This window comes from Atractosteus spatula, chromosome 2 (assembly GCF_055471065.1).
Source record: "Atractosteus spatula isolate fAtrSpa1 chromosome 2, fAtrSpa1.hap1, whole genome shotgun sequence".
NCBI classification, from domain to species: domain Eukaryota; kingdom Metazoa; phylum Chordata; class Actinopteri; order Semionotiformes; family Lepisosteidae; genus Atractosteus; species Atractosteus spatula.
Window position 1 is genome coordinate 63,794,172 of NC_142707.1, and position 24,164 is coordinate 63,818,335.

The 24,164-nt window shown below is 35.4% G+C and overlaps 1 protein-coding gene across 1 annotated transcript in view; it reads right to left on the bottom strand.

Annotated features, from left to right (window-relative positions):
* The window catches only part of eipr1 (EARP complex and GARP complex interacting protein 1), a 40,941-nt gene that overhangs the window by 15,888 nt on the left and 889 nt on the right, over window positions 1–24,164 (bottom strand). Inside the window, exons 2-6 of the mRNA XM_088930146.1 lie at window positions 22,584–22,667; window positions 18,365–18,497; window positions 16,324–16,480; window positions 12,979–13,078; window positions 9,183–9,319 (exon numbers count right to left, since the gene is read on the bottom strand). Coding sequence (XP_088786272.1) covers window positions 9,183–9,319; window positions 12,979–13,078; window positions 16,324–16,480; window positions 18,365–18,497; window positions 22,584–22,667 — 611 coding nt within the window. The remainder of the gene's footprint in view (window positions 1–9,182; window positions 9,320–12,978; window positions 13,079–16,323; window positions 16,481–18,364; window positions 18,498–22,583; window positions 22,668–24,164) is intronic.

Consider the following 24,164-nt stretch of genomic DNA (forward strand, 5'->3'; position numbering starts at 1 on the left):
GACTGACGTTTTCTAGACAACACCTAAGTGAAGATCAAGACTATTGAAACAATGTGCTTTGGACAGATGAGACAAAGGTAGAGCTGTTTGGCAACAATGTCAGACTTCACGTTTGGAGAAAACCAAAAACTGCCTTTGACCAAAAGAACCTCATACCAAGTGTAAGTTATGGTGGTGGAAGAATTATAGTTTGGGGCTGCTGTTCTGCCTAAGGGCCTGGCCAGCTTGCCTTCATAGAGTCAACCATGAATTCCACATTGCACCAGAGAGTACTTCAGTAGAATGTGAGGCCATCTGTCAAAAAGCTGAAGCTGAACCGAAAGTGGACCTTGCAACAAGACAATGACCCAAAACACTCAAGCAAATCCACAAAAGAATGGTTCAAATAGGTGAAATGGAGGGTTATGGCCAAGTCAAAGCCCAGATCTTAACCCCACAGAAATGCTGTGGGGGGACTTGAAGTGGGCAGTACATGCAAGAAAGCCCTCAAACATCACACAGTTGAAGGAGTTCTGTAAGGAGGAGTGGGCAAAAATTTCTCCAAGTCGATGTAGGAGACTGATAGACAATTACAAGAAACACCTACAAGAAGTGATTTCTGCCAAACGGGGCAACACCAGCTATTGAAGCTAGGGGGTATATTTATTTCTTCCACAGCAGACAATTGCATTTCTGACTTTTTTGGGGGGTTGAATAAATGATTGCAAAGAATAATTTTCATTGTTATTCGTTAAATTAGATCACCTTTATCTGTCAATATTGTTGAAATGAAGATAAAATTTCCATACATGCAAATATGTTGAAAAATACACACCTTTTCATGGGGTGTGGTTATGTTTTCACAGCACTGTATGTATTTTCATAAATAGAGATACAGTGCCTATAGAAAGTCTACAACCCTTCTAAAGAAACATATTTTGTATCCTAAGTCTAACTTTAAAGATGGTGAAAATGAAATTAAGAAATACAATAGTTGATCGAAAACAATAATGTATTTGTAGGGAAAAGCATATATCCTAAAGCTTGCAGCTATCTTGGAGTGTGCCTCAGAAACAACTCTGCCTGTGTTTGTTTTCACACTGTGCACATGTCCAAATGGAACCTCAGAGTGATCCACAGAAAGAACATCCCTTATGACAGGCATAGTGAACGTCTGAAATGTCATATAAACAACTGCCTCCAAGCTGTGGATGGACTTCCTAAATACAGATATGCTGTTAATATATATACATACTTGCACTCCTGTTGCAAGAACTTGTCACCCCTAAATTAACTTCTAAACTTACAGAAAATAGAAAGAGTGTGAAAATAATCCATCCATCTTCTAACCAATACAGGGTCGATGGGGAGCCAGAGCCTATCGCAGCAAGCATAATAAACCTAATGGAAAATAATTTTACAGCTTGTTTGTCAAAGCACTGTTTTCTGCAATATTGTCCTGTGAACATAGTAATCCACTTTTTGTGCCTTGTACAAGACGCACTCTGCCATACCATTAAGTCAAGCGTGGATAGTTTTAAACATAATTCAGAACATCATAAAGGCACGTAACGAGAGAAGCAGTAACGCAACCCGTTACGGTAGAGACATTTGGCTCAGTTTCTCTGTTGTCCCATAGCCACTACCAGTTTACTGGGGAAAAGTCCCCCCCATCCCAAATACGAAAGCATGAACACTAATTGAATGCCTCTCAGAAATTGACTTAATTTGGAGGAAAGCAAAGCCAATCAAGTAGCCAGCATGTCTTTGGTAGAAGGAAACCTACTGTAGGTGGTCCAGAGTGATTCACAGGGTAAAAACCCACACGAAAGCAAAGACTGCTGCTGTTAGGGCCATTGAAATCAGCACCCTAAACCTGTGAGGCAGGGTTGCTAACAATCATGCTGCTGTGCTACCATGATCTCCACGGGTGAAGAATCGGTTAATTTGTCCACCCAACCACTTTCCTAATACAAACGTGAATTAATTAGATTTATATCACTTTATGCATTTGTTTTAAAACACATTTCTTTGGAAAAAAATTCTATGCATGCTAGTAGAATCAGGCTATAAGAAACTACACACATAGGTCACATTTGCAATGCCGTGATCTTACTGGTCTGAGAAATGTGAATGACTTGGAACGTAACCGGACAACACATTTCGTAAAGTGGAACCAGATCTGAGCGTGGCTTGTCAGATCTGATCCTCGAATGGGGCTTAAGGTCTGTAAACCTGTGCATACAGCCAGTCATTCAATTTTGTAACACAGAAGTAGATTCTGTCTTCTGAAATATAGAATATTTCCCTTTACCTTAAATTTTTAAACAACAATGTCTCCGTTATGGAACAATGGTCTAACTTACTTTGGAAACTCCGATTTCACTTGACACAGTTTTGTAAAAAATAAATCATCGTGCACAGATATTACGCATATTCTGCACAGAACAGGAAATTCAAAGCCAAATTGTGATAAAATATTAATTATGTAAGTACATTTAGCTAATTAAGTAGCTTCACACATGCAAGATAACATGTTTCAAAGTCTATCATATATTCATTCTCATTTCACAAGCAGTAAAGATAGTCAGTAATTAAAGATCCCACTATTTTCCTGCAATAAAGGATATATAAGTTCATGTTTATTGCAGACACAATCAGGTAGTAATGATAACTGTTTAAAGATAAAAACATAGTTGAACCTCTTGAACTAAATAATTATACTGTAATAACAATAATAAATTGTATTTAGTTTTTTTTTCATTCCAATACAATGCAATATACATAAAGGTGAGGACTTCATTCACTACAGCAGACATGACACACCAACCTCTCCACTACACAGCACTTGGGATATTGGGATATTGATGTGTATAAACAATAAGATAATGAATAAGGGGGAATTTTATGGAGGCTAAGTGGAAAATAGCCAAGAGACTATGGTTAACACCTCTCCCCTTTACAAACAGTTTGATGTCTCATCTGAAGGAGAAAGCTTTCTACAGCAGTGTCCCTGATCACCAAACTTATGGAAGTGATCATTGGCTTATGGAAGTTTTGGCCCAGGCAGAAGATTGCTAACTACTGGTCCACCAACACCACTTGTAGCAACAACTTGGTTTTCTTTAGAGGTCCCCCTATTTAGCTTCTTTGATCTGCAGTGATCGGGCCTGTAAACCATGTGATCTCTTACCTTTGGGCAAGAATTTGTAAATATGGAAGCAAAAAGGAAAGCACTGTGTAAAACTGAAACTGTCAATGTTTAATTTATTTGTAGTTGCACATGTAAGCACATGTAAAATTTTCATTTTGTGTAAAGTGCTCTTCTTAAACCACATTCTCAAACCACATTCCTGTTAAAAAGATCTTACACACAAGGGTGGGTCCTAACTTATGTCAATGCATCTTATTTTTCTTTCAATGTGGTAGCTAATAACAATGTAGGACAGGAAATAAAATACCTGCACACATTTAGACACCTATGATACAACATCACTCCAATCAAACAATAAATCTTATGTTTTGTCAGTTTTTATAAAAGTCAGTGGTTTCCTTATTACAAGATTCCACTACTTCAAACAATCCATGTTATATTTAAAATGAATAGCCTGTATTTTTAATAATGATAAAATGGTTTAAACTGCAAACAAGAATGAAATGAGCACAAGTGTGCTGGTCATTGTAGCCAACAAAAGGTTGCCATGGAAACCATATTCTTGGTCTGGGAAGAATTATCTCTTTAAAAACATATTATATTTATGGCACTCTGTACATAAGTACGGCATTTTCTGGAAAAAAAAACAGAACAGTTGGTATTAACATTTAATAGAATTTACAAGGAAACTGAGGAAAATGTGGAAGAACAATGTTATAACAAGCTGGCTATTAGTAAAGGTTCTACTTTGGCCTCTTCAATCTGACAAGAAAATTATTGATCATCCATCCATCCATTTTCTAAACAAACTCACACCAGGGCCAATTAAATCTTTGTACTATAGGAAGAAACCGGAGCACCCGGAGGAAACCCACATAAACATGGAAAGAACTTACAAACTCTACGCTGATAGCACACCAGGAAATGAATCCAGGGCTCCAGCACTGCAAGGTAGGAATACTAACCACTGTGCCACTGCGCTTCCCTAGTTATTGATCATTCCAACAGAAAATTAATTCAACACATTGCTCTGTTTGCAACCATTGCATTGTGTGAATGATGTGTGACTTGAAGAGTTGCACTTAGTCAGTGACTGATGACTTTGTTTCCCAATGAGCAACTACAGTATGTCTGAATTACTACAAAATATTGTATCTTTTAGATTAAATTATTTTTTTTGACACAAGTACAGACTTCTAGGCAAAGAAACAATTTGAATCATAATCACGCTAAACCAGACAAATACTCTGATTCATTATCAAGTTGGAAATCAGTGCATCTTACTTGAACTAAGCATACTGTATTCTCAAAAACTACATTTCTAACCTCCTTCTTGCTACATATAACCTTTATAGTTTCCTGAGGTTTTGTTCTTACAAAAGACATAATTAATCTTAAAATGCTGCATTTATTAATTCTGTTTTGTCATCTGGTAAAAAGAAAGTTTTATAAGATGTTTGCAAATTTTTTATTTATTAAAAATCTGCAAAATTCTATCTGCTGAAAAATATGTCTAAAAATACATGTGCTGTATTTTAAATGAAAAGGTGAATATTGTTATATAAAAATAAATTGTACCTCGAAGGCCATTACCAAAATAATCCTGTTTTATAGTTGCCCAAAAGTCAACCAGCCATTAAAATACTCATCTACATTATCAGACTAAAACATCTATCTACTCAAACAGCCAAATAAGAAAAAGATCACTCAGAGATTCCTGAAATGAACATGAACAACTATACTCTAAATTTTAAAACAGCTGTGCCAATACTTTTTAAAAAAAAAAACTAAAGACCTTTAGCTCTGCATATAGAGGCACTGCATGCAGTGTGGTGTTTTTTCAGTCACTACTCAAATCCTGACAGGCCAATCCTTATTTGTAAAAGATCCAGCATGCTTTCTTTCCTATTCCTTTTTTTTTCCACATAAAGCTGTAAATACAGTGTCCTCCAAGGGTACTGGGACAGAAAAGTCAAATCAATGTATACTTGTGATCAAGTATGAAAGATTACATTGAGATGAGATTGACGTTAAATTCAATACACATTTTATCTGTGTGTAATTCCATGCATACATTTGACCATATTAGAAGAAAAACACACCCTGTGTTCAACTCAGTGAACAACAGTATAGGGACACCTAAGAAAACTTTCAAAGTGTAAATTGGTTCCATATCCTTATTAGGCAATAAGTATATGAAGTCTGCAACCAAATGAGCTCTCCAAAATTTGTGTAGTTATCTAAGATGTTTTGTCAAGCCTTTGCTGTAACTACCTTGAGTTCTTGCCTACTTGTGGTATGTTCCTACTACAAATTTTTCTTCGACATGCAAAATGCATGTGTAACTGGAAAAACATGTGCAAAAAAACATTTTTCTCCTGATGAAGTCCTTTGTTCCATTGGCCAAATGCTTTGGGTCATTGTCATGCTGCCAATGAAGCACCACCCAAAATGCATGAAAGCATTTCCATAAGCAGAGAACACTTTTCTGTAAAATTCAGAATTCATTCTGCTGCTGTCATCATAAGATACATCAATAAAAAGGAGTGAGCCAGTTTCAGATGCATGCAAAGCATGCCATGCTCCACCATACTTCACAAATGAGGAGGCATCCTTTGGAGCATCTGAAGCTCCTTTTTCTTGCCACAGTTTAAACGGTCCATTACTTTGGTAAAGGTTTATCAAAGTTTTAATAGAGAAAGTGTCTTTATTACCCCCGAGGGGGGCAATTTGTTTTTACGGCAGTAGTTGGTGTACAGACAGAAAAAAAATGACAACTATACGCCTAAATATTTGCAAAGAAAATCAAGTGTTAAGTAAGGATATGGCTACAGGTATGAATGAGAACTTAAATCCATTCGTTTTGGAGTTTGGAAGTCGGTATCTGTGCTCTAATGAGAGTAACTGGAATTCATTAAACCAGGGGTGGGTAGGATCGTCACAGATGGATTTTGCTTTACACCAAATCTATAATACTCTATAAAAGTCTAGCAAAGTCTATAAAACTTTGATCAACAGCAGATGTTTTTCTTGGCTGGCTAAGTCTTGGCTGAATGGCACTTATTACCTCTGGTTCCTTTCTTTTTCATTATACAGTACCACAAATTGTTGATTTTGGGATACCAAACTTCTGTGCTATGGGTTTCATATTTCTTTCAGCTTCAGAATTGACTGTTATTCTTTAAATTTTTATTTTGACTTTGGCTGTGGTCTCTAAACACTGAAAACAAAACAAAACAGGCCAATAGGATGTTCACAGCTCTTCTATGAGTACCTAATTACGCAACGACTAAAACTTAAACAACAAGATAAATGTATTTCCCAATTTTCCCCCAATACTTTTGCTTCATCAAACTATATTGGGTTAAGTGAAAATCCGTCTCCACAATACTTCTAGAAGGTATTGCACAAATACATATATATGCATGTATACTGACTGATGCACAAAAAAACTATAACACTTAAGTTTAAACACTTTAATCAAATGGTTTTAAATACACACATACTGTATATATTTTTTTAAAAATCACAGAAAATGTGAAAAGAATAAGGATCAAAGAATCATGTTTTCGGTATGAAATGAGATACACTGCCAAAATAAAATCTGTATAATGTTTGTATCAGGTATGACAATGGTGAAACATAGACCTCGATAGACTGCTAGGCGATATTCCTCCACAAAGGAGGAATATCCTGAAGGTTTACAAGTTATAGGTCGTTCACTGTGCAAGTACAGTACAGTTCAATTTGCACAGTGCAATTGTGGTGATGGTGACCATTAAATGGTAGCCGTAATTTTTCACACATTGTCTTCTACAGATGGTCTCATTCTCTTTTCACAGTTAGGTCTTAAATCATGCAGAAGGCAACTGCAAAGTCTTCAGTACTTATGAGGAGTATCAGCATATCCCTTATTGTTCTTGGATTATTTAAATTTAAACCTTTTTGAATTGTTATTTGTAGATTATTAAATGAATTCTGAATTAAAGTAAAATATACACAGTAACATGTAAAACCTCCAATTCACATCACAAAATGGACAAAATTTCCAGGAATATGCAGCACCTTATTGCCGTTGTTGTCTGCGATTCAGAACAATGGAACAAAACTTCCAGTGATTTCAAGCGGCCCCACTATACTGTAAAGAAGCAGGCTTGTGAATACATGTCTTCTAATCCAATAGAAAATTTGCTTTTTGACTTTGAAACAGTTTTGTGTAAAAATACTACCTACTTGTTAACTTGTGCAGATCACGTTGGAACACTTCTAAGATGAAACGTCTGCTGCACAACTTGTACTTATTCGCAAGTACATCACATTACATTAGTCATTACAGTGACTAGTGAACAAGTAGGTCCGCTTCATGTTACAATTCTCGCGAACTCTCAACAATATGACGACTATATGTACTTTCACAAAGTTCACGATTTTGTCTTTAATTCTGAATTTGTAAAATTTTGCAACACCATCAATTAAATTCTTCTGTTTCTGTGATTTAGTAACTGGTCTGAGAACTGGGACTTTAAAACTTATAAATACTGAGAGGTGCTAAAAACACATCAAATCGTTACTGGAAACAAGTACAGGTGTTTGTAATGTTTCTCTGTGTATTTCAATATATCTTAAATATTTGGGTATACATTATAGCATACTTATCCTTCATGCAGTCTGAAAAATGCATCTGCAATACATGCTTGTATCTTTCAGGTACAGCTGACGTATGAAATAATTATGAATGTTATCAAATCAGTCATTTATTCTGCTAGTTCAACTTCAGCAACATTTGGAGAATCTTCTTTTCCTTTGACTTGTATACTTAATCTTTTTCACTTTATATTATTAAACATTTAAAACAGGAAAGGCCAAGATTAGTGGCTCTAAACCCCACGTCTGGGGTACCTTTTGGGTCTAATGCTTTTTTTTTCAAAAGAGCTCTTAATCATTGTTGCTAACAAGTTTCCATAATGGTTCTGCTTAAGATTTTTTATACCTTTTCCATAAATCTGTTTTGGATCTTGTTTAAAAAATACCCTACTTAAAAACACATTTTTAGATTTCTGTCTAAACATCTCTTAACATTTCATGAATTTATGATGAACATACACAGGGTGGAATGACAATGTATCATACATTTCCGCAATTACTTTTTTCTTTACTTCTGCATAGGTCCACTCGGTTAGATTTTAGCTAACACAGCTTAAGAGAGGGAGTACTGCAGCTCAGAAACTGGTAAAGCATACACGCTAATTTCAAATCTTCTTCAAAGTTTTAAGAGCTGCAAGCAAATTTAAAAATATGTCTAAGATAAATTGTAATCAATTAGCCTTTAAGTATAAACTCAGTTGGAATGAAAAGCAGAAGACAGGGCTTCCTCTCGACTCGCTGCGAACTACTGTCTTAAATCACAGTAGATTACCTTCTCTCAGTGATTCCTTACAGGTGTTATTGCTCCTGTATCAGACCCACCGAGTTCTAATGCTGTTAATGTTGTACTTTCCAGGACGAAAAATACAAGATTTTTAGAATGTACAGTACTTCTTACTTTTTATCCCAAAGTGCATTCGTCGCAATGTTGCTGATACATTTATTAATTAAATACGTGTAGGAAAGCCAACTGGCATATTCTTTTTAGTTCTGTGGCTGTAAGCTGGTAAAACGAGTATTTTATTTTAAAAAGATTTAAACAACATGCATACAAATGAGGCATAAAAATGTAAAATATGAAGTTTCCTTGAATTTGGCATAAAGATTACATAAAAAACATTATAAAATATTTCAAGTCAACAAAGATTCTAAGTGCAATACAGCTAGTTGTTTTTGCCCATCCCAAATATTTTAAATTCCATGTTTACATTACACAGAGGACAACAAGTACTCAAAACTAAAACAGTACATGAAAAAGCCTCTTTTGTTTGCCTGTAATATAAAATTATGTTAAGATGCTTTTACAAAGTCGCTGCAAACTAAGGTTGAAAATAGCAGGAGGGAAAAAAACAGCAGAAAAGCTGGAGTCTGTGATATGCTAATGAAGCTGCTTTGCTTGAATTACCTCATGCTCCTAATGTCCCAGCCCCGGATGGCTGTGTCATTGGCTGTGGCAACTTGCGTGCAGTTGTGATGGGGGCTCCATCTGCCAGACGTAAACTTCAGCTGACCTTTGCCCTCCAGTGTAGCAGAGCTTGAAATCTGTTTAGTAAAAATCAAAATCAAATTTAGTACTTTACTGACAAAGATACACTGTGTGTATATATTGCCTTTTTTCAGATGCATACCCAAATACTGCCATACTATATCTGTACTCAGTATCTGTTTTGTACTCTTAAACAAGTGTTATTCACTATATTGATGTTCTGTATAAGTAAAACTGAAGTTATCGGACACAAATTCCTTCTAACAAGCTGTTAAAAAAGCAATTATGGTCCTATAGAGAATTAACTAATTTATGTTAGGATGGCAATAAATATAGCTATAACACAATGCACATCTCCAGAGTTGGAAGCATTTGAATTGACAGCCTTTATCTGAATTTACCCACTAGAACTTGCTAACTGCTCTTGCGACAATAAATGAGTACTGAACATATGGAATGAAAAAAAAAGGAAGAAGTGGGCTATAAACAAATATTAACAGGATCCACACCATTAAGTGATACCTGACAACTTAAAATGTGTTTGAAGAGGGATATTTTCAGAATTTCTATATAAATGATGCAAGGGAATGAGAACCTCCCTTTTCATCCACCATTTCCCAAAAGTATTAGCCAGGGAACCTCTGTTTTCTTGCATACCTGGTGATGATGTTAGGAATACGAGTAAAACATTCTAATTTAAATTTAGGACAATATTTGATATTTGTTAAATTTCCCATCTGCTGTAATTGCTGATGAGACGTCTTTTTGGCATACAGTATAACTTGGCACATATTCTGTAAATCAAAATGATGTGGTCATATGGATATTCACATTGAAATGCAACTAAGAATTGCATTCATTTTTTATGTATATACAACTGTATTGAATTTCTCCAAAACATAATATGTTTGTGTTTTTATACATATTATGTATTCAGAGGTCTTTGATAAGACACATAGAAGAGAAACTCATTCCCCTGTTAAAGGAAATATACTATGAGGACATATTAGAGGAACTTAATCTTTTCAGTTTCAGTAAATAACACTTGAGAGGTCAGATGTTTTCTGAAGTTTAAAATGAAATTAATAGAGTGAACATAGTATATCTATATAAACGATATCTATGTATTCGATTAAAGTACAGTAAAATAGAATATTGAACAGTTATGCAAGGTCATAACTAGAAACTTATTAAAACCCAGTTCCACATTGAATAAATGAAGGTTTGCACTGTTTTCTTCAGTTTTCCATCCTGTGATGTTCAAGACCTCACTTCCAGATAAGCATTCATTTGAGGTGAACATGCAACAGTGTTTCAGCTTTTCCAGAATACTTGAACGGGGTTCAGATAAGGGGTTAGCATATCAGGATTTGCATTTTCACCACTAAAAGGATCTTGCTGTGTTGTCAGCTCATTCACTTCTAACCTCACTCCATATTTAATGGGCTCAGTGCTCACAGCAAGAAATACCACTCAATAGATCCCATTTCGCATGCAAGACTGACAGTAAAAATATCATGCTGGTGCACAGAGGTGTTGTACAGACAGTACCCTTTACCGTCTACTTAAGTCAGTAGCTTTTAAAATCATGAGTTCCAAAGTAGATGTTAATACATTTTGTAATGGAGAATGATGCAACCTTTAAAATGAGCATCTGAAGTAAAAAAAAAATACATCACATGGATCCGAAGGTTGAATGAAGTAGGCTAAAGTCCAGTCCACCTATTTAAAGTGGAACTGCAGTCTAAATTTCTCAGACCAGTTATTAAGTTTTGGTGACAAAATAAATTCATTGACAGTACAGAAAAAAATTACAAATTCCGAAATAAACACAAATGGTGAACTTGGTGAAAGTAATGTAAGTCGGTATGTTGTTGCGAACCTCTGGTGTTGCCACGGGCGAAAGTGAGAGTTTACACAAATCGTGCACAAATTGTGATGTCATGCGGCCCTTCCTGCTCACTAGTCACTGTAATGATTAATGTAATGTGGTGTACGAGAGAAGTACAGTTTGTGCAGCAGACACTACACTTGTGGTTTGAAATGCACTCATCAGTGCTGAATCTGTCTAACCCCGAAATATTCCCAATGACACCCTTCCATACAAATAGAAACCAAACCAAGTAATTATCAAGTAATAAACCTTACATCTGGGACATACAAAGTTATGGAAAAGAAAACGAGAACTAAACTAGACAATTATCCGTGTGTTAACTGGATAGCCAGCATGGATTCTGAAAACGTTAATTTTATATAACCAACTCATGAAAAGTTCTTTAAACAGGCAACAAAAAGAATAATAGCATAAGAACAAATGAGAGAGCCCATCTAGTCCATTGGGTAAAAGTCTCATTAAACTTTTTTTTCTTACAATGAGCCAGGGTATTGGCTTTCATAACATGACTGAGAAGACTGTTCCATAATCCCACATTCCTCTGTGAAAAGTGCCTCCTGTTCTCGCATTTAAATGCACAACAATTGTGTTATGACCTTGTCATGTTTGGTTTACTTTTCATTGCCGTTTCTGAAGTTGACTGGGTAGATGGATGGTTTCAAAAGCTTGAAAGGCTAAACGATTTAGTTTTTTAAATACTTAAAAGAATAAAACTACAATCAAGGTTGTATAAACATTTACAATGCACTAGTAAGAACTCACAGAATGTTGTGTACAGGCTTGGTCACCATATAACTTAAAATATTTTTCTACTCAGGAATTATTCTCTAGCTCTTACTCTATAAGATATACATTCTCTCTCCCACACTGACAGGCTAAAAGAATGGAATGTTTCTTGTCCTAAACATGGAAGACTGATTCAAGTTTTCAACATTTTCAAAGTCTTTGATAAAGTCAACAATATGAACTTCTTCAGAAGCAACAACGTAACGCATACCAGAAGGCACAAGTGGAAATTATGGGGAACTGCCTATAAAACAGAGAACAGGAGGTTTTTTATTTATTTACACAAAGAGTTTTGAGAGCCTTGAACAAGCTATCCTGCCGTACTGTTGAAGCCCATATCCTGGCCTAGGGGCAAAAGGCTGGATGAGATCCTTGGATTAATTGTCTCCTGGAAACTAAACACACAAGATACAGTATGCCAAATGACCTCCTCTCGTTTGCAGCTCTTCTTATGGTCTTATACCAAATTATTTTTTTTCTCATTAAAATGTATATTATTAAGGCTTGATATGTTATTTCGAATGGCATTATACTAAGGTTAAACTGGAAGCGTTTTCAGCTCTGTGAGATCTTTAGAAATACCTATCCTGACAAACAAATCAATTACTTCAGTAACAGTATCAAATAAAAATAAAAGCTATATTTAGCGTAAACATTATTCAGTAAAAGTGTTTATGTACCATACATTCTGAATTTTGATGTGAGAGGTAACATTTTCTGATCTTCTTAAAAATGAACCATTCACTAATACTAAAATGCAAAGAAATAACACCCTGTAGCTGTAATAAACTCATGAAGGTATGAAAACCTTATTCATTATAAGCTTTCTTAATTAATAGTTGTTATCCCATAGAATTATTATATCACAGCTTATCTGTAGTGCATGATATACACTATTTTCTTAATGAACATCTGAGCATGCAGAGCCTAATGATGCTTTTAACTGTAGTATCAGTAAATGACTGTAATAATTTGGAAACAACTGAATAATAAACCTTTAAAGAAGCAATACAATCTCAAGATCTTTTGTCTTACCGTAGCCTTGGTGCAGTTTTCCTGCAAGTCCCAAAGCAGAAGATGATTATCTGCTAGTGAAATCAACCTTTTGCCATCACCCATGGGTTCCCAGAGAACACTGTAAAACATTTAAAAGGTTAACACGCCTGTTGACCTGTTCAAGACATTTAAAAACGTATACAGTCATTTCAGCAGTTGTGATTTGTAAAATTATTTTTAACCCTATTCACAAGCACAGATAAATGAAGGTTTATTTGAAGGTAGACAACATTTGAGTCTAATTTAATTTAACTACTTTATGACCACCATTTTAATTTAATGGCCAATGGTGTGCTACAAGAAGATAAAGAAAACCCATTTTCAAAAGGATCCCAGCCAAGTACTGTATGTAATTTGCATCGGCTGCTTGAGAAAAAAAAAATCCTAATGTTATAAATCTAATGCCAAAGGCAGAACAGTTTTTACAACTCTTGCAAGGTGGCAAAAGTCATTGCCCTGCCCTGCGTCCTAGTCGTGGGTAGTACCCACATATACTCCTCTTGCATTCTATTTCATGCAAAAAAAAAAAACATTTTGGATAACATTCACTCAGTACCAAAATAACCAATGACTATGAAAGGGGCTTCAAATCAAGGTGTGCAAGGAAGGTAAATCCAAGGCTTAAAATTAGAGAATAGTCTCTCATACTTCTACATGTTATACAAACCTGTTCATGTAATTGTCCAATGATTTTGCTACCATTGTAGAGTTATTCTTAAAAATGAGTAGGAAAAGCCAAAGGACTTATCTACCAAACTAATACAAGGAAGGCAGCTGTAACATTTGTTTCTCAACTCATCTCCCTCAGTGCACATCAATCCTGCCCTTGAGAAACCACACGCTTAGGAGGAGAGACAGCCCTTCAGTCTCTGTGACCATCAATCTCTACTTCTCACCTTGGGAGTGCTTTCAAGGCAGGTCAATTGTCTCAAATACTGTGCCAAACAAATATGTGAAAAAAGTCTAGCCTTCACATCAGATTTTAAACAATTGAATCTTTTTTTAATTCTTCACTCTAAAGCACACTGTATAGATTTATATATTTTATGATTTTCATTTAACTCTCTCCTGTAACAGTACCTGCAGCTACACAATCTTCAATGCTGCTTTTAGATTAAATGACTTGTGACACCGACACCCCCAAAGTCACACACACCACTCTGCCTTTACAGACCATGGATACTACAGTTCTGTTGTCATTTAATAGAAAATTTAAAATGCCAGTCCATTGTGGGTCATCTGATTTGAGATCGAATACACCCCAGTTAGTGAAAAAAACATCATATTCATATATGTCAATCATTTGCAATGGAAGTGCCTATTGTATAAGAACTCGCCTCCTTGATGATAAAAGACAGAATATTGTTTTTTCATTCCCTTCCAGTTTGTTCCACCAACGTTGTGTCATTGCGTCTCCTTGCCAGCCACAGCTGAGATAAGTCAAATGGGGGAGGAGATGTAACTTGGTTGTATTCGATGACAAGCTTTGTCTGAGATGGGGACTGTGCCATGAGCTCCCTCTTCTGACAAAAAGATCAGCTGGTTAATCACCATGTATCAGGCTGAGGCACATACTGTAGCTAATGTACACAACATTAGCTTCCTCTTTGATAACCAGACCCCAGGAAGAAGTTCCTGATCATTTAGAAAACCAATTCCATGAAAATGGGTCATATGACTGCAAAGTAAACAAAATGAACCTATGAACCTAAAGATCAGGATGTTCATCTCAAGTTGTTGATGGCTATATGGCATTATGCTTTTCCTCCCCCTGAGCTAAGTGTTACCTATTTAAACTTTACAATCACTGACTTCAATTAGCCATTGAAACCTCACTTTTCCCAAGTCTTTAGGTGTTCATTATTTTAAGAGCCCTATAAAACCAGCAAGACCATGGTCTGGCAGCAGGAAACAATGACTGCTGTAGACAACATCTAAAAAAAAAAAAGCATCATATTGGAGTTAACTGAACAGCCTAAATACAGAAGGTGGTAAAGACAATGGGATCAAAGCCTGCATACAGAAAAGCTTTTGCTGAGTATTAGAAAAGAGTAAACAAGATAAGCATGCACCAGGCATTTTAAACATTATTCCTTACCTGAAAGACTACTGAGTTATTTAAAATCTAAAAGGTATCCTACATGTAAAATTCTTCAGGGAAGTGGAAAGCAAAGAAAGATTAGCCATGAAGCAAGAAGAGGGCTGTACAAGAAACTTCACATAACATAGGAAAAAAGTAGGAAAATTGTGGTGTTATTTCCTGTCCTCTTAAACTGAGGCTTTGTGAATTGATACATTAGAGAAGAACACTATATTTGAATACACAACATTGAGGTTCTTGTCCTGATAATATGACCATGGCCAATGTAGAATGAGTGATACTACATGTAAGTGATAACTATAAAATAGGATGTCCGTTCTTTATTCACAGAGAATATGTTGAAATCCAAAATACTTGTGTGAAAGTGTTTTATTTTATTTTTGATTACATTATGACAGAACATCTACAAAGATGCTGCCAAGTACAAATACATTAAAATGTCAGTATAATACAACTTTACCGGTTAAAACAGAATTGAAATAATTCTTGTTTTATTCTTTAAAATAACACATGCACAGGGTGAAACACTGCACACATTAAAAGACTGAGCTGCACTTCAATTGCAAAACGGAAGGTTTGCTTGTGCAGTATTAAAGCATTAAAGGTGATCAGGAATGAGCTACCAGTCTGTATAATTGTTTCGGAGGGCTTTATAATCATTATATTTTTTATCCTTCTGGATTTGCATAAAACAGCAAAAATGGAACAAAATTAATTAACTCCTAACTATTTAACTTAAACTTTGCCGACTAAGAACTGTTATATCCCTTAAGAACCCTTTCTGACTGGTATCTGCCAAGGGCTTGCCTAATGTACTAGTGTGTGTGATATAAAGAAAGCCAAAGTGGCAAGATGAACCTTTTTCAAAGAACAATAAGTGCTGAAACTTTTCCTGCAGCACTCTATACTGCAAGCTCTTGTGAGCATGAATTCATACACAACATGTTATATAGAAAAATTATTTTAAAAATTCAGGTAACCGCTGTGCATGTTTTAAAGACACACAAACCAATTAAACATTTAATGTTCCCTAAATATATTACAGACTAAAAATTAGCCAAGCAGGCGAGACAAGGATCCTGTGCCAGCCTAGCTCTGCAGTAACTAGGTCAGTCGATAGTTTACTGTGGAAAACAAATGCTGGAAAACACTGGTGAATAACACATTCAACCCTGGCCTACCCCACTGTAAAAAAAGGTTTAAATCAATACTTAGGATCCTACCAGGCCATATTGCCGTGGGCTGTGTTGTCAAGGTGACAGAGCAGCTCTAGGGTCTGTGGGTTGCTTGATGAATCATCAGGGGATTCATGACTGCCTGATTCCAATTCCTTCGGCATCCTCCACACAGCTGCACATGTTACCACTTTACTGTCTGAAGCTAAGCAACAGAGACCAATGTTAGCACAGCATCTCAGTTATGACAGCCACTACCCTATTCAGCAGTTAGAACAAAACAAAATACATTAAGACAATGACCTCTAACTACGGTCAGTGTCTCATTCAACATTATTTTCTGAATAGTTTGAATAATTACCAGTTAATTATACCTTATTTGCATGCTTTAATAATGCAGCTGAAGCGTGCTTTAACTGATGTATGTTAATAATACCTGTGTATTATTTAACAGAAATCTAAACTGCTTGCTGTGTCACCAAAATGTTCGAATGCCAAATGAAGTGATAGGCTACAATTATTTTCTGCTGCAATTTCTGCCAAAGAATAATCGTAATTTTTATTTATGAAGCGCCTTTCCAAACCCAAGAATACTGAAAAGCATGATTTGTCAATAGATTTGTCAATATCAGATAAAAATACAAAAAATAAAAGTACATCAAAAGTTTGTTTTCAAAATGCAATTTAAGTAACAGTTCCTGGAATAGTTTGTATATGAAGATACATAACAAAAGGGGAGAATCAAGACTGCACCTTGAAGACAAGCACAAACTGTTCATGCTTCATGAAATCAATAAATCTGTTTGTACAGTTTTTGAAGATCGTATTTGGGAGACCCTTGATTTCATATTTCAATAGGTTGATCCAACATGTTCCAGCCTCTATTAAAGCACATGGCTGAATAATAAGTACTGTAGGTGCAGTAAATAATATCACCCAGACTAGTTTTCAAATCACTCTAGCAATTGTACACTACAGAAATATTTTAAACATGGATGCGCTCAGTTGTCAGACAACATTTTAAACTATGTCATCAGTACTGTTAGAACACAAAAACAATTGAATAATAAGAAACAAGAGGAGACCATTCAGCACATTTATTTTTTTCCAAATATAGTTTTTCACTAGGTACAAGACATGTCAGAAAAAGTGAATCCTAGGGTAAGACATCTAGAATTAAAAATATATGTAAGTCAGCAGGCTTCATATCATATCAAGTACGAAAACAATCCACAGCTGACACAAATGGGAACAACTTTGGCCAAGGAGTTTGGTAAAGAGTGCCCCCAGAGGCGAACTTTTACATTTCATTCATTAAAATGCCTGTATCTAAATGAGTCCCAACATTTACATGAAAATAACATTTGCTTTAACCAAATAAGCCTTAAGGAACTCAGAACTTAACATCTCTACTGCTTTTAAAGTATTTAAGTGCCTTTTCTAACCATATGTACGTAGAGTATGTCTATACATGTGTATTTCCAACTGTGTTTTAGTGCCTTTTTTACAACAAATACGATTTTCACTTGAACACAGGGGTCTTTCTTATCTAATGTAAGGGAGATAATGCAGGAAAATACAATAGTTTACTTTCACAGGCTAAATGTTTTTTGGCCATTTGCACCATTGAGCCTGGTGGAAGAAGACACTTAATTCACCTTCTTTAGCTTTAGCTACTTCATTAGATTGATCACCTTCATAATTCATTTTTTTCTGTTCAGCCAGGCACGTGCATGCATCAAGCTTTTAATCAATTAAATATATAACTGGAGACAAATGTGGTCACACTCTCTTCCAAACGTACAAATTGAAACCTGTCATATTCCTACTGATAGGGTAGTTATAAACCAGGATTAGCTACAGTCTTCAGCCTTGTAGACTCTAATTTAATGTTTAATAGTTTCTTCATGTTCATTTATTTTTTAATTGCCTTGAGGCGACAATGGACATACAGAGTGCCAAAATTCAAGACTGTGACTGAGTTCTTTTACCAGCAATGCCTGCAAAGGATAGCTAGGAAAAAGGTCTGGCAGGGTGGCAAGCATGGACTGAGAAAAAAATTCTATTAAAAAAAGAAATGCTTACTTACTCTTGTTGTAACAGGTTGACAACACACTTTTATCCGCAGGACTTGTGCTTATATGCCATATTTCTCCAACTTGGTGTAGGAGAACATTCTTATTAATGATATTATTTTCGTCATCAAAGTCAATGATGTGAATCTGCAAAAATAAAAATTCGTTAGTTAGGATTTTGGCAAAACGTGATTTACAAATTCCAACACATGTCTTCCTTCAGCACCATTCTAAAGGCTTGCTTCATGGGATGACGAAATATGTTTGATACTATGGTCTGACATCTTTGAGCTGACATAATTTTTGTACCACTTTAAAACAATACAAGTTCACCCTTTTGAGCTGATGCTACATTTAAATAAATTTAAAAAATGACCAGTGGCATACAAAAGCATGTGAGAGGGTGGTAGGTTACTTCAGATACGATGACAGATTTTGTCTCCATATTCTCCAGAAGGCAATGCGAATGATCTGTCATCCTCTGTCACCAACTGGGGAAAGACACTGGTTGGGTGACATTTAAAAGCCAGAAAGCTGAGGCTTCCAGATAGCTCCTGAACACTGCTAGTTAGCAGAGTCACTGTTATGTGCAGCAGCAGTGGGAAAAGGAAGTATGAAGACAAGCAATCGACAAGCCTGCAGATGTGCTTATTGGTGAGAGTTTTGAAAAGTTTTTCTTTTTGGAAACAAATCGGTGAAAGATTTTGGTTTTGTGAAGCCAGTAAGCAGCTAAGCTGCTCAGCTACTTATAGAGAAAGAAACAAAAGAAGTTAAGCTAGAGCTCAAACAGATCTAGGCTTCTGCTTTAAAATTTTGTTTGTGTTGTACTAATAGTAATAAGGTGTGAACCCTTTTTACACAGCTATGTGCTGAAGTATTATTTTCATGTGCAAAGGTGCCTGAGTCATACTACCTAAAACACATCTTTCACAACCATAAAGTCAAGTAGTTAGTTGACTCCACTAGTACCTCTACTGCAGATGCTCCTAAAACTCCTACATATATAGTATATAGTCAGAATAACCAGTATCATCATTTTACATAGTTTTAAACTGTCATCCTAGAAGCTGTACATAGCACTTGCACATGAACAAAATAGGCCAAGAAAGAAATCTTAGAAGTCTAGTGACATCATAAATAAGCACTTATATGCACTTAAAAGAGATGTATTTTTGTATGTATTCAAAATAACCATAATCCTGACCCTGACTGGTTCAAAATTCTGGAGACAGCAGACAGCACTTTGTCATAAATAAGAAAGGACAAAGGAATTTGAAACCACAGCCAAAAAACTGAATGAATAATTGAATCACAAAATTTAATGGCGCTATTAATCTAATGTTTGGACATAGTTTAATCGGGTTCTGAAACTACATGTGTTCTTGTGTGAAACTACATGTGTGTCTATTCATTGGTTTCATACTGAAGAGTGTTTCAGGATGAACACAAAGTTATTCTCATGCTCTGATCTGTGTAAAAGAATTACCTTAAAGATACCTGTTGGGAAAAATAGATGTTAGACATTTTAATGAGATGTTGTTTCAGCATGGCACAAGGAATATTAATTGGTTGCACCTGGCATTAATTCCAGACATTCATCTCTTCTGGACACGTTTTATGGGGAAGTTTGCATCAATGAGCAAGGCCCTGACACCTCTTCAGACAGTTGAAAGGCAGAGGAAACCATTAACCTTGGACTGGACCACACTAAACAAAAATTATTACGCCAAGTTATAATTTTATGGAGCAGAGCTCTACAGATAAATTTAGATCGCTGGGCAGTATAATTGGAGAGAAAAAAAGAACATGTAACAGGACATTAGGTGAATTGGTCCAATGGACAAACCCCAGATATGATTTATGCGATTTTATATATGTGATGCAGAATGAGTCATCCAACTCAGACGACTTGGCCTCATTTCCATCAACTTAAATCATCTTGAAAAAACTAGTGACCTGGACATCAACTTGTGGGACCTCTGTGAGATTTTTAAGACCAAGATTATTCCAAGTTATATGTCAAAAATATATAACTCGCATCAATGCAAAATACATATATATATATTTTTATATACTTCATGGTTTTTTAGTCATACAGTGCTGCTGTGATAAGCGTCAATATTCCATGCTATCCCAGATAAAGCTGCAATCAGCAGGCGGAAGATAAAAGGTAAATTGGTCTGGCATGCAATGAAAGAAGTGTGACAAAAATACTGCACCATACCTTTCCAATGTGCTTGCGAGGAGTGATTTGGGTTATTATAGCCTAAGGGATGTTAAGCATTGAGCGCTAAAGCTGTCAGTTATGTATGTAGCAGCAAAAGCATATAACTACCACCCACTTCCTGCTAGGCAAAGGATAATCCTTTTAATTTACAGTAGATAAACACGGTGATAAACATGACAAATATAAACCCATTTTAGTCAGTTCTATTACTTAAAAACACTGAATATTCCATTTTATTCTAGCTCTTTAAAATTTTGAACAAAAGGCTAAAAATGTGAAAAATAAACAGCAAAGATAAAAAATAGCCATTACAGAAACATAAAAAAATATGTCTTGTAACTAACATATACGCATAAGCTTCTTTTGGTTATAAACTACAAGGATTTAGATCCATTACAGGTATAAGAAACTGCATAAATACAGTTTTTCTTTTGTTGTGAATAAAGTGTAAGTAAAAAATAACAACTGATATTTTCATATAAAAATAATAAATTATTAATAGGGTCTTGAGTTCTTCCTCACTAATCTTCTAACGTATTCTTTTAACTTATTCCTCCAATGCCAAGAAATTAATATAGCCTCTTCTTTCTTTATTTATTAAGCAATCATCCCATTGTGTAACCTTATCTCAATTAGTTACGTAATTACTACAACGTAAATGCATAACCGTATAGAATAACAGTGATGTATAGTATATGGCTACTGGCACTTAAACATGTGCTTGTTTAATTTAATAGCATCAAAATGAATGCAGCAAAACTACATTTTTCAGGTTCATGTATACGTGTTTAACGGGATAAAAAATGCTGAAATCTCAAACAGTGTAAAGCAAAACAAAAATAAGCAAGCAAACATAATTATCATTACCATATGGTTTACCCACTTTCCTTTCATAGATGAATAAAACTGAATACCTGCTCATGCAAAGAAACTCTTCTTTTAGCACCAATGGAATCGGTGACAACAAATTTGTGATATTGTTTAATCTTTCATTTTATACAGGGAAATTATTTTTCCATTTCATTAAAAAAATAATCCAAATACATTCCACTGCTGTTTTCTGGATATGTGTTTTGGGTTGAATATCCTGACTGCCTTGAGAAATCTGAATGAAATGTGCATTTTTTAATTGCAGATTTTTTTTTCAATAGTCAGATTTATAGCAATTTCACTGAAGCTCTTGACACACAATTTTTTGTGTTGTCTGTACTTTTTCAATTGAAGATTTATGGTTTTATACTGTACTTTGCCTTTGTTGTGCCAATGCTCAGTGTGAAATTATTAATTCATCCATCTTAGTATAGATTTTTTAATTTTACAATTAAACCAGTGTAATAGAACAGGCATTTGATCACCAACTCTATCAACTGTTACAATCGGAGAGATCAGAGTTTCCAAACCTTGGGCATTCTTTCAACGTTTTCAGTTAAAGTCCATGAATTCTTTAAACTTGACCATTGACCTTGTAGCAGAATGTACAAACTGATGCCTGTGATATCCCTATAAGTTAGTTGATTTAATTCAGCCAGTTTCTACTGATTAAAAACAAATTTAAGTATCTGAAAATGTTTTGTTTGAAAATTCAATCATACTTATCATATTCATATGTACACAAAATCTCATCTTAGAAAAACATCAATTTTCTTATTAACATGAAGAGTCAACCTCATACTGAATAAAATGTACAAGTAACATTTTGAAATACTATAATATTTAAAATTTCAGCTAAAACTTTACATATAATGTATGTAATATACTTTTACAAATCACCAAAAGACTCAAAGTTGTGAAGTATGCAGTGGATTATATAAAGGTTATTACTAAGACTGCAGAGAGGGATTGGTGCCATAGACTGCCAAAATATTCTAAAAATAAAAAAGTGGTTGAAACTTACTAGGGAGGTCTGCTGCAGTCATGAGTCATCCAAGAGGAAATGTCACTCTTACTGTATTCGTATTAACCCCCCCATCCTTTATTCATTCCTCATTCCATAAGTACATACTCACCTGATTGTCAAATTTAAGAGACTGAGTACCAACTAGAAAGCGAATTGCATCTGTTTCTGCTGTCTGGGCTGTTAAAGCACGAGCCTGAAAAAAACGAATTCCCAACAACAGGTTTAATGCTCAATATTTCAGTGTGTCATCCTAAAACAAAGGTTCTTAAGTTAATGTTGCAGATAACTGAGAATGACGGACAGAAAATCTGTAACTACAGGTAAATGCTAGAAAACCACAAAAAAACGTTAAGAATTTTTTCAAAGATAAAGATGGAAAGAAACCGAAAGGATTTGGACAAGACAAAACGTTTTATCCTTATTTGGCTTTCAAATTTGCCAAAATATTTTCTACCAAAGGTTTTGCACTTGTGTATTTTACAAAATGTAAAATCATTTAAATAACTGGGACTTTAATGTTAAGGATATTTCACACATACAGTAAGTGGAGTTTAAATCTGTCAGGTGCTGAGGACAGAACTGGACCAAAGCAGCTTTTAAAATAAGCAAGGAGTGGGTTGCTCAAAACATAAAGTTTGAGCAAATGATTTATATGACAGCGGCACATTAACTATTCTGCTGGCGTACTTAGTTGTATTCATTAACAAATAAATTTACCCTAATAAGAATTAACGTCTTGTAATGGGTGTCTGAAGAAGGAACTATTAAACTGAATCTTCACAAGACCTGAACACAACCTTAAAGTTTTTTATGCCTCCTCAAATAGAGCACTTACATAAACATTTTTAGGTGTCCCACTTGCAGTGCTACATTCGGAATGCACAGAAATGCACAACAGCTTACAAATAGCAATAATGCCTCACCTTGTTCTTCCTGTACAGCTATGGCCATGTAAGTCACACAGAAGATCAAGCATCAAGTAACTAATCACACTAAGGACTGCACCTAACCCAATCTCGATAAAAAGCCCTCAACATTTTGACTAATTTCATACCCACTGCAAGATGACAGCACATCAGAATTCCGACACACTTGACAGCAGCTTTGTTGGCCCAGGAAGGCTTACATCTGTGTCATGGAGACATGCTAACTTATTCAGTTCAAAATTGTTACGCTGATGTCATGGACGACACAGTGCGTTTCCTCCCGCCTCACAAAAAAAGGTGCTGCCTAAATCGTCCCTTTTCTCCAGGGCTCTTCATGGAGGACTAGGATCCTATCCAAAGGCAGAGAAATCATGTACTCCTGCTTGCCATGACACTTATGAGGATGAGCCGTTGGCAGTGGATGGATGGACGGATATCAAAGAATATCTTGAAAGAGTCGATCTGATGCAGGAACATGTAAGATTCTTCACTATTCCCTTTCAATCCCAGTTATCAGTGATGTACCGTAATTGCTGCACCACAACCAATCTGCCTTATTTTACCTGTTCACACACAGTCCTTGTTCCCATAATTGGGCCTTCCTTTTGAGTGGAATCTTTATGATCATTAACTAGAATAAAGATTCATTAACAACACTCACAAATCTCACATCAGACATTCCACTACATCGCTTGATTGATTTTGGAGTTCTAAATACTTACGTCCAGTGAACTTACAGTAACTACTGTTTTTAGCATCTCTTT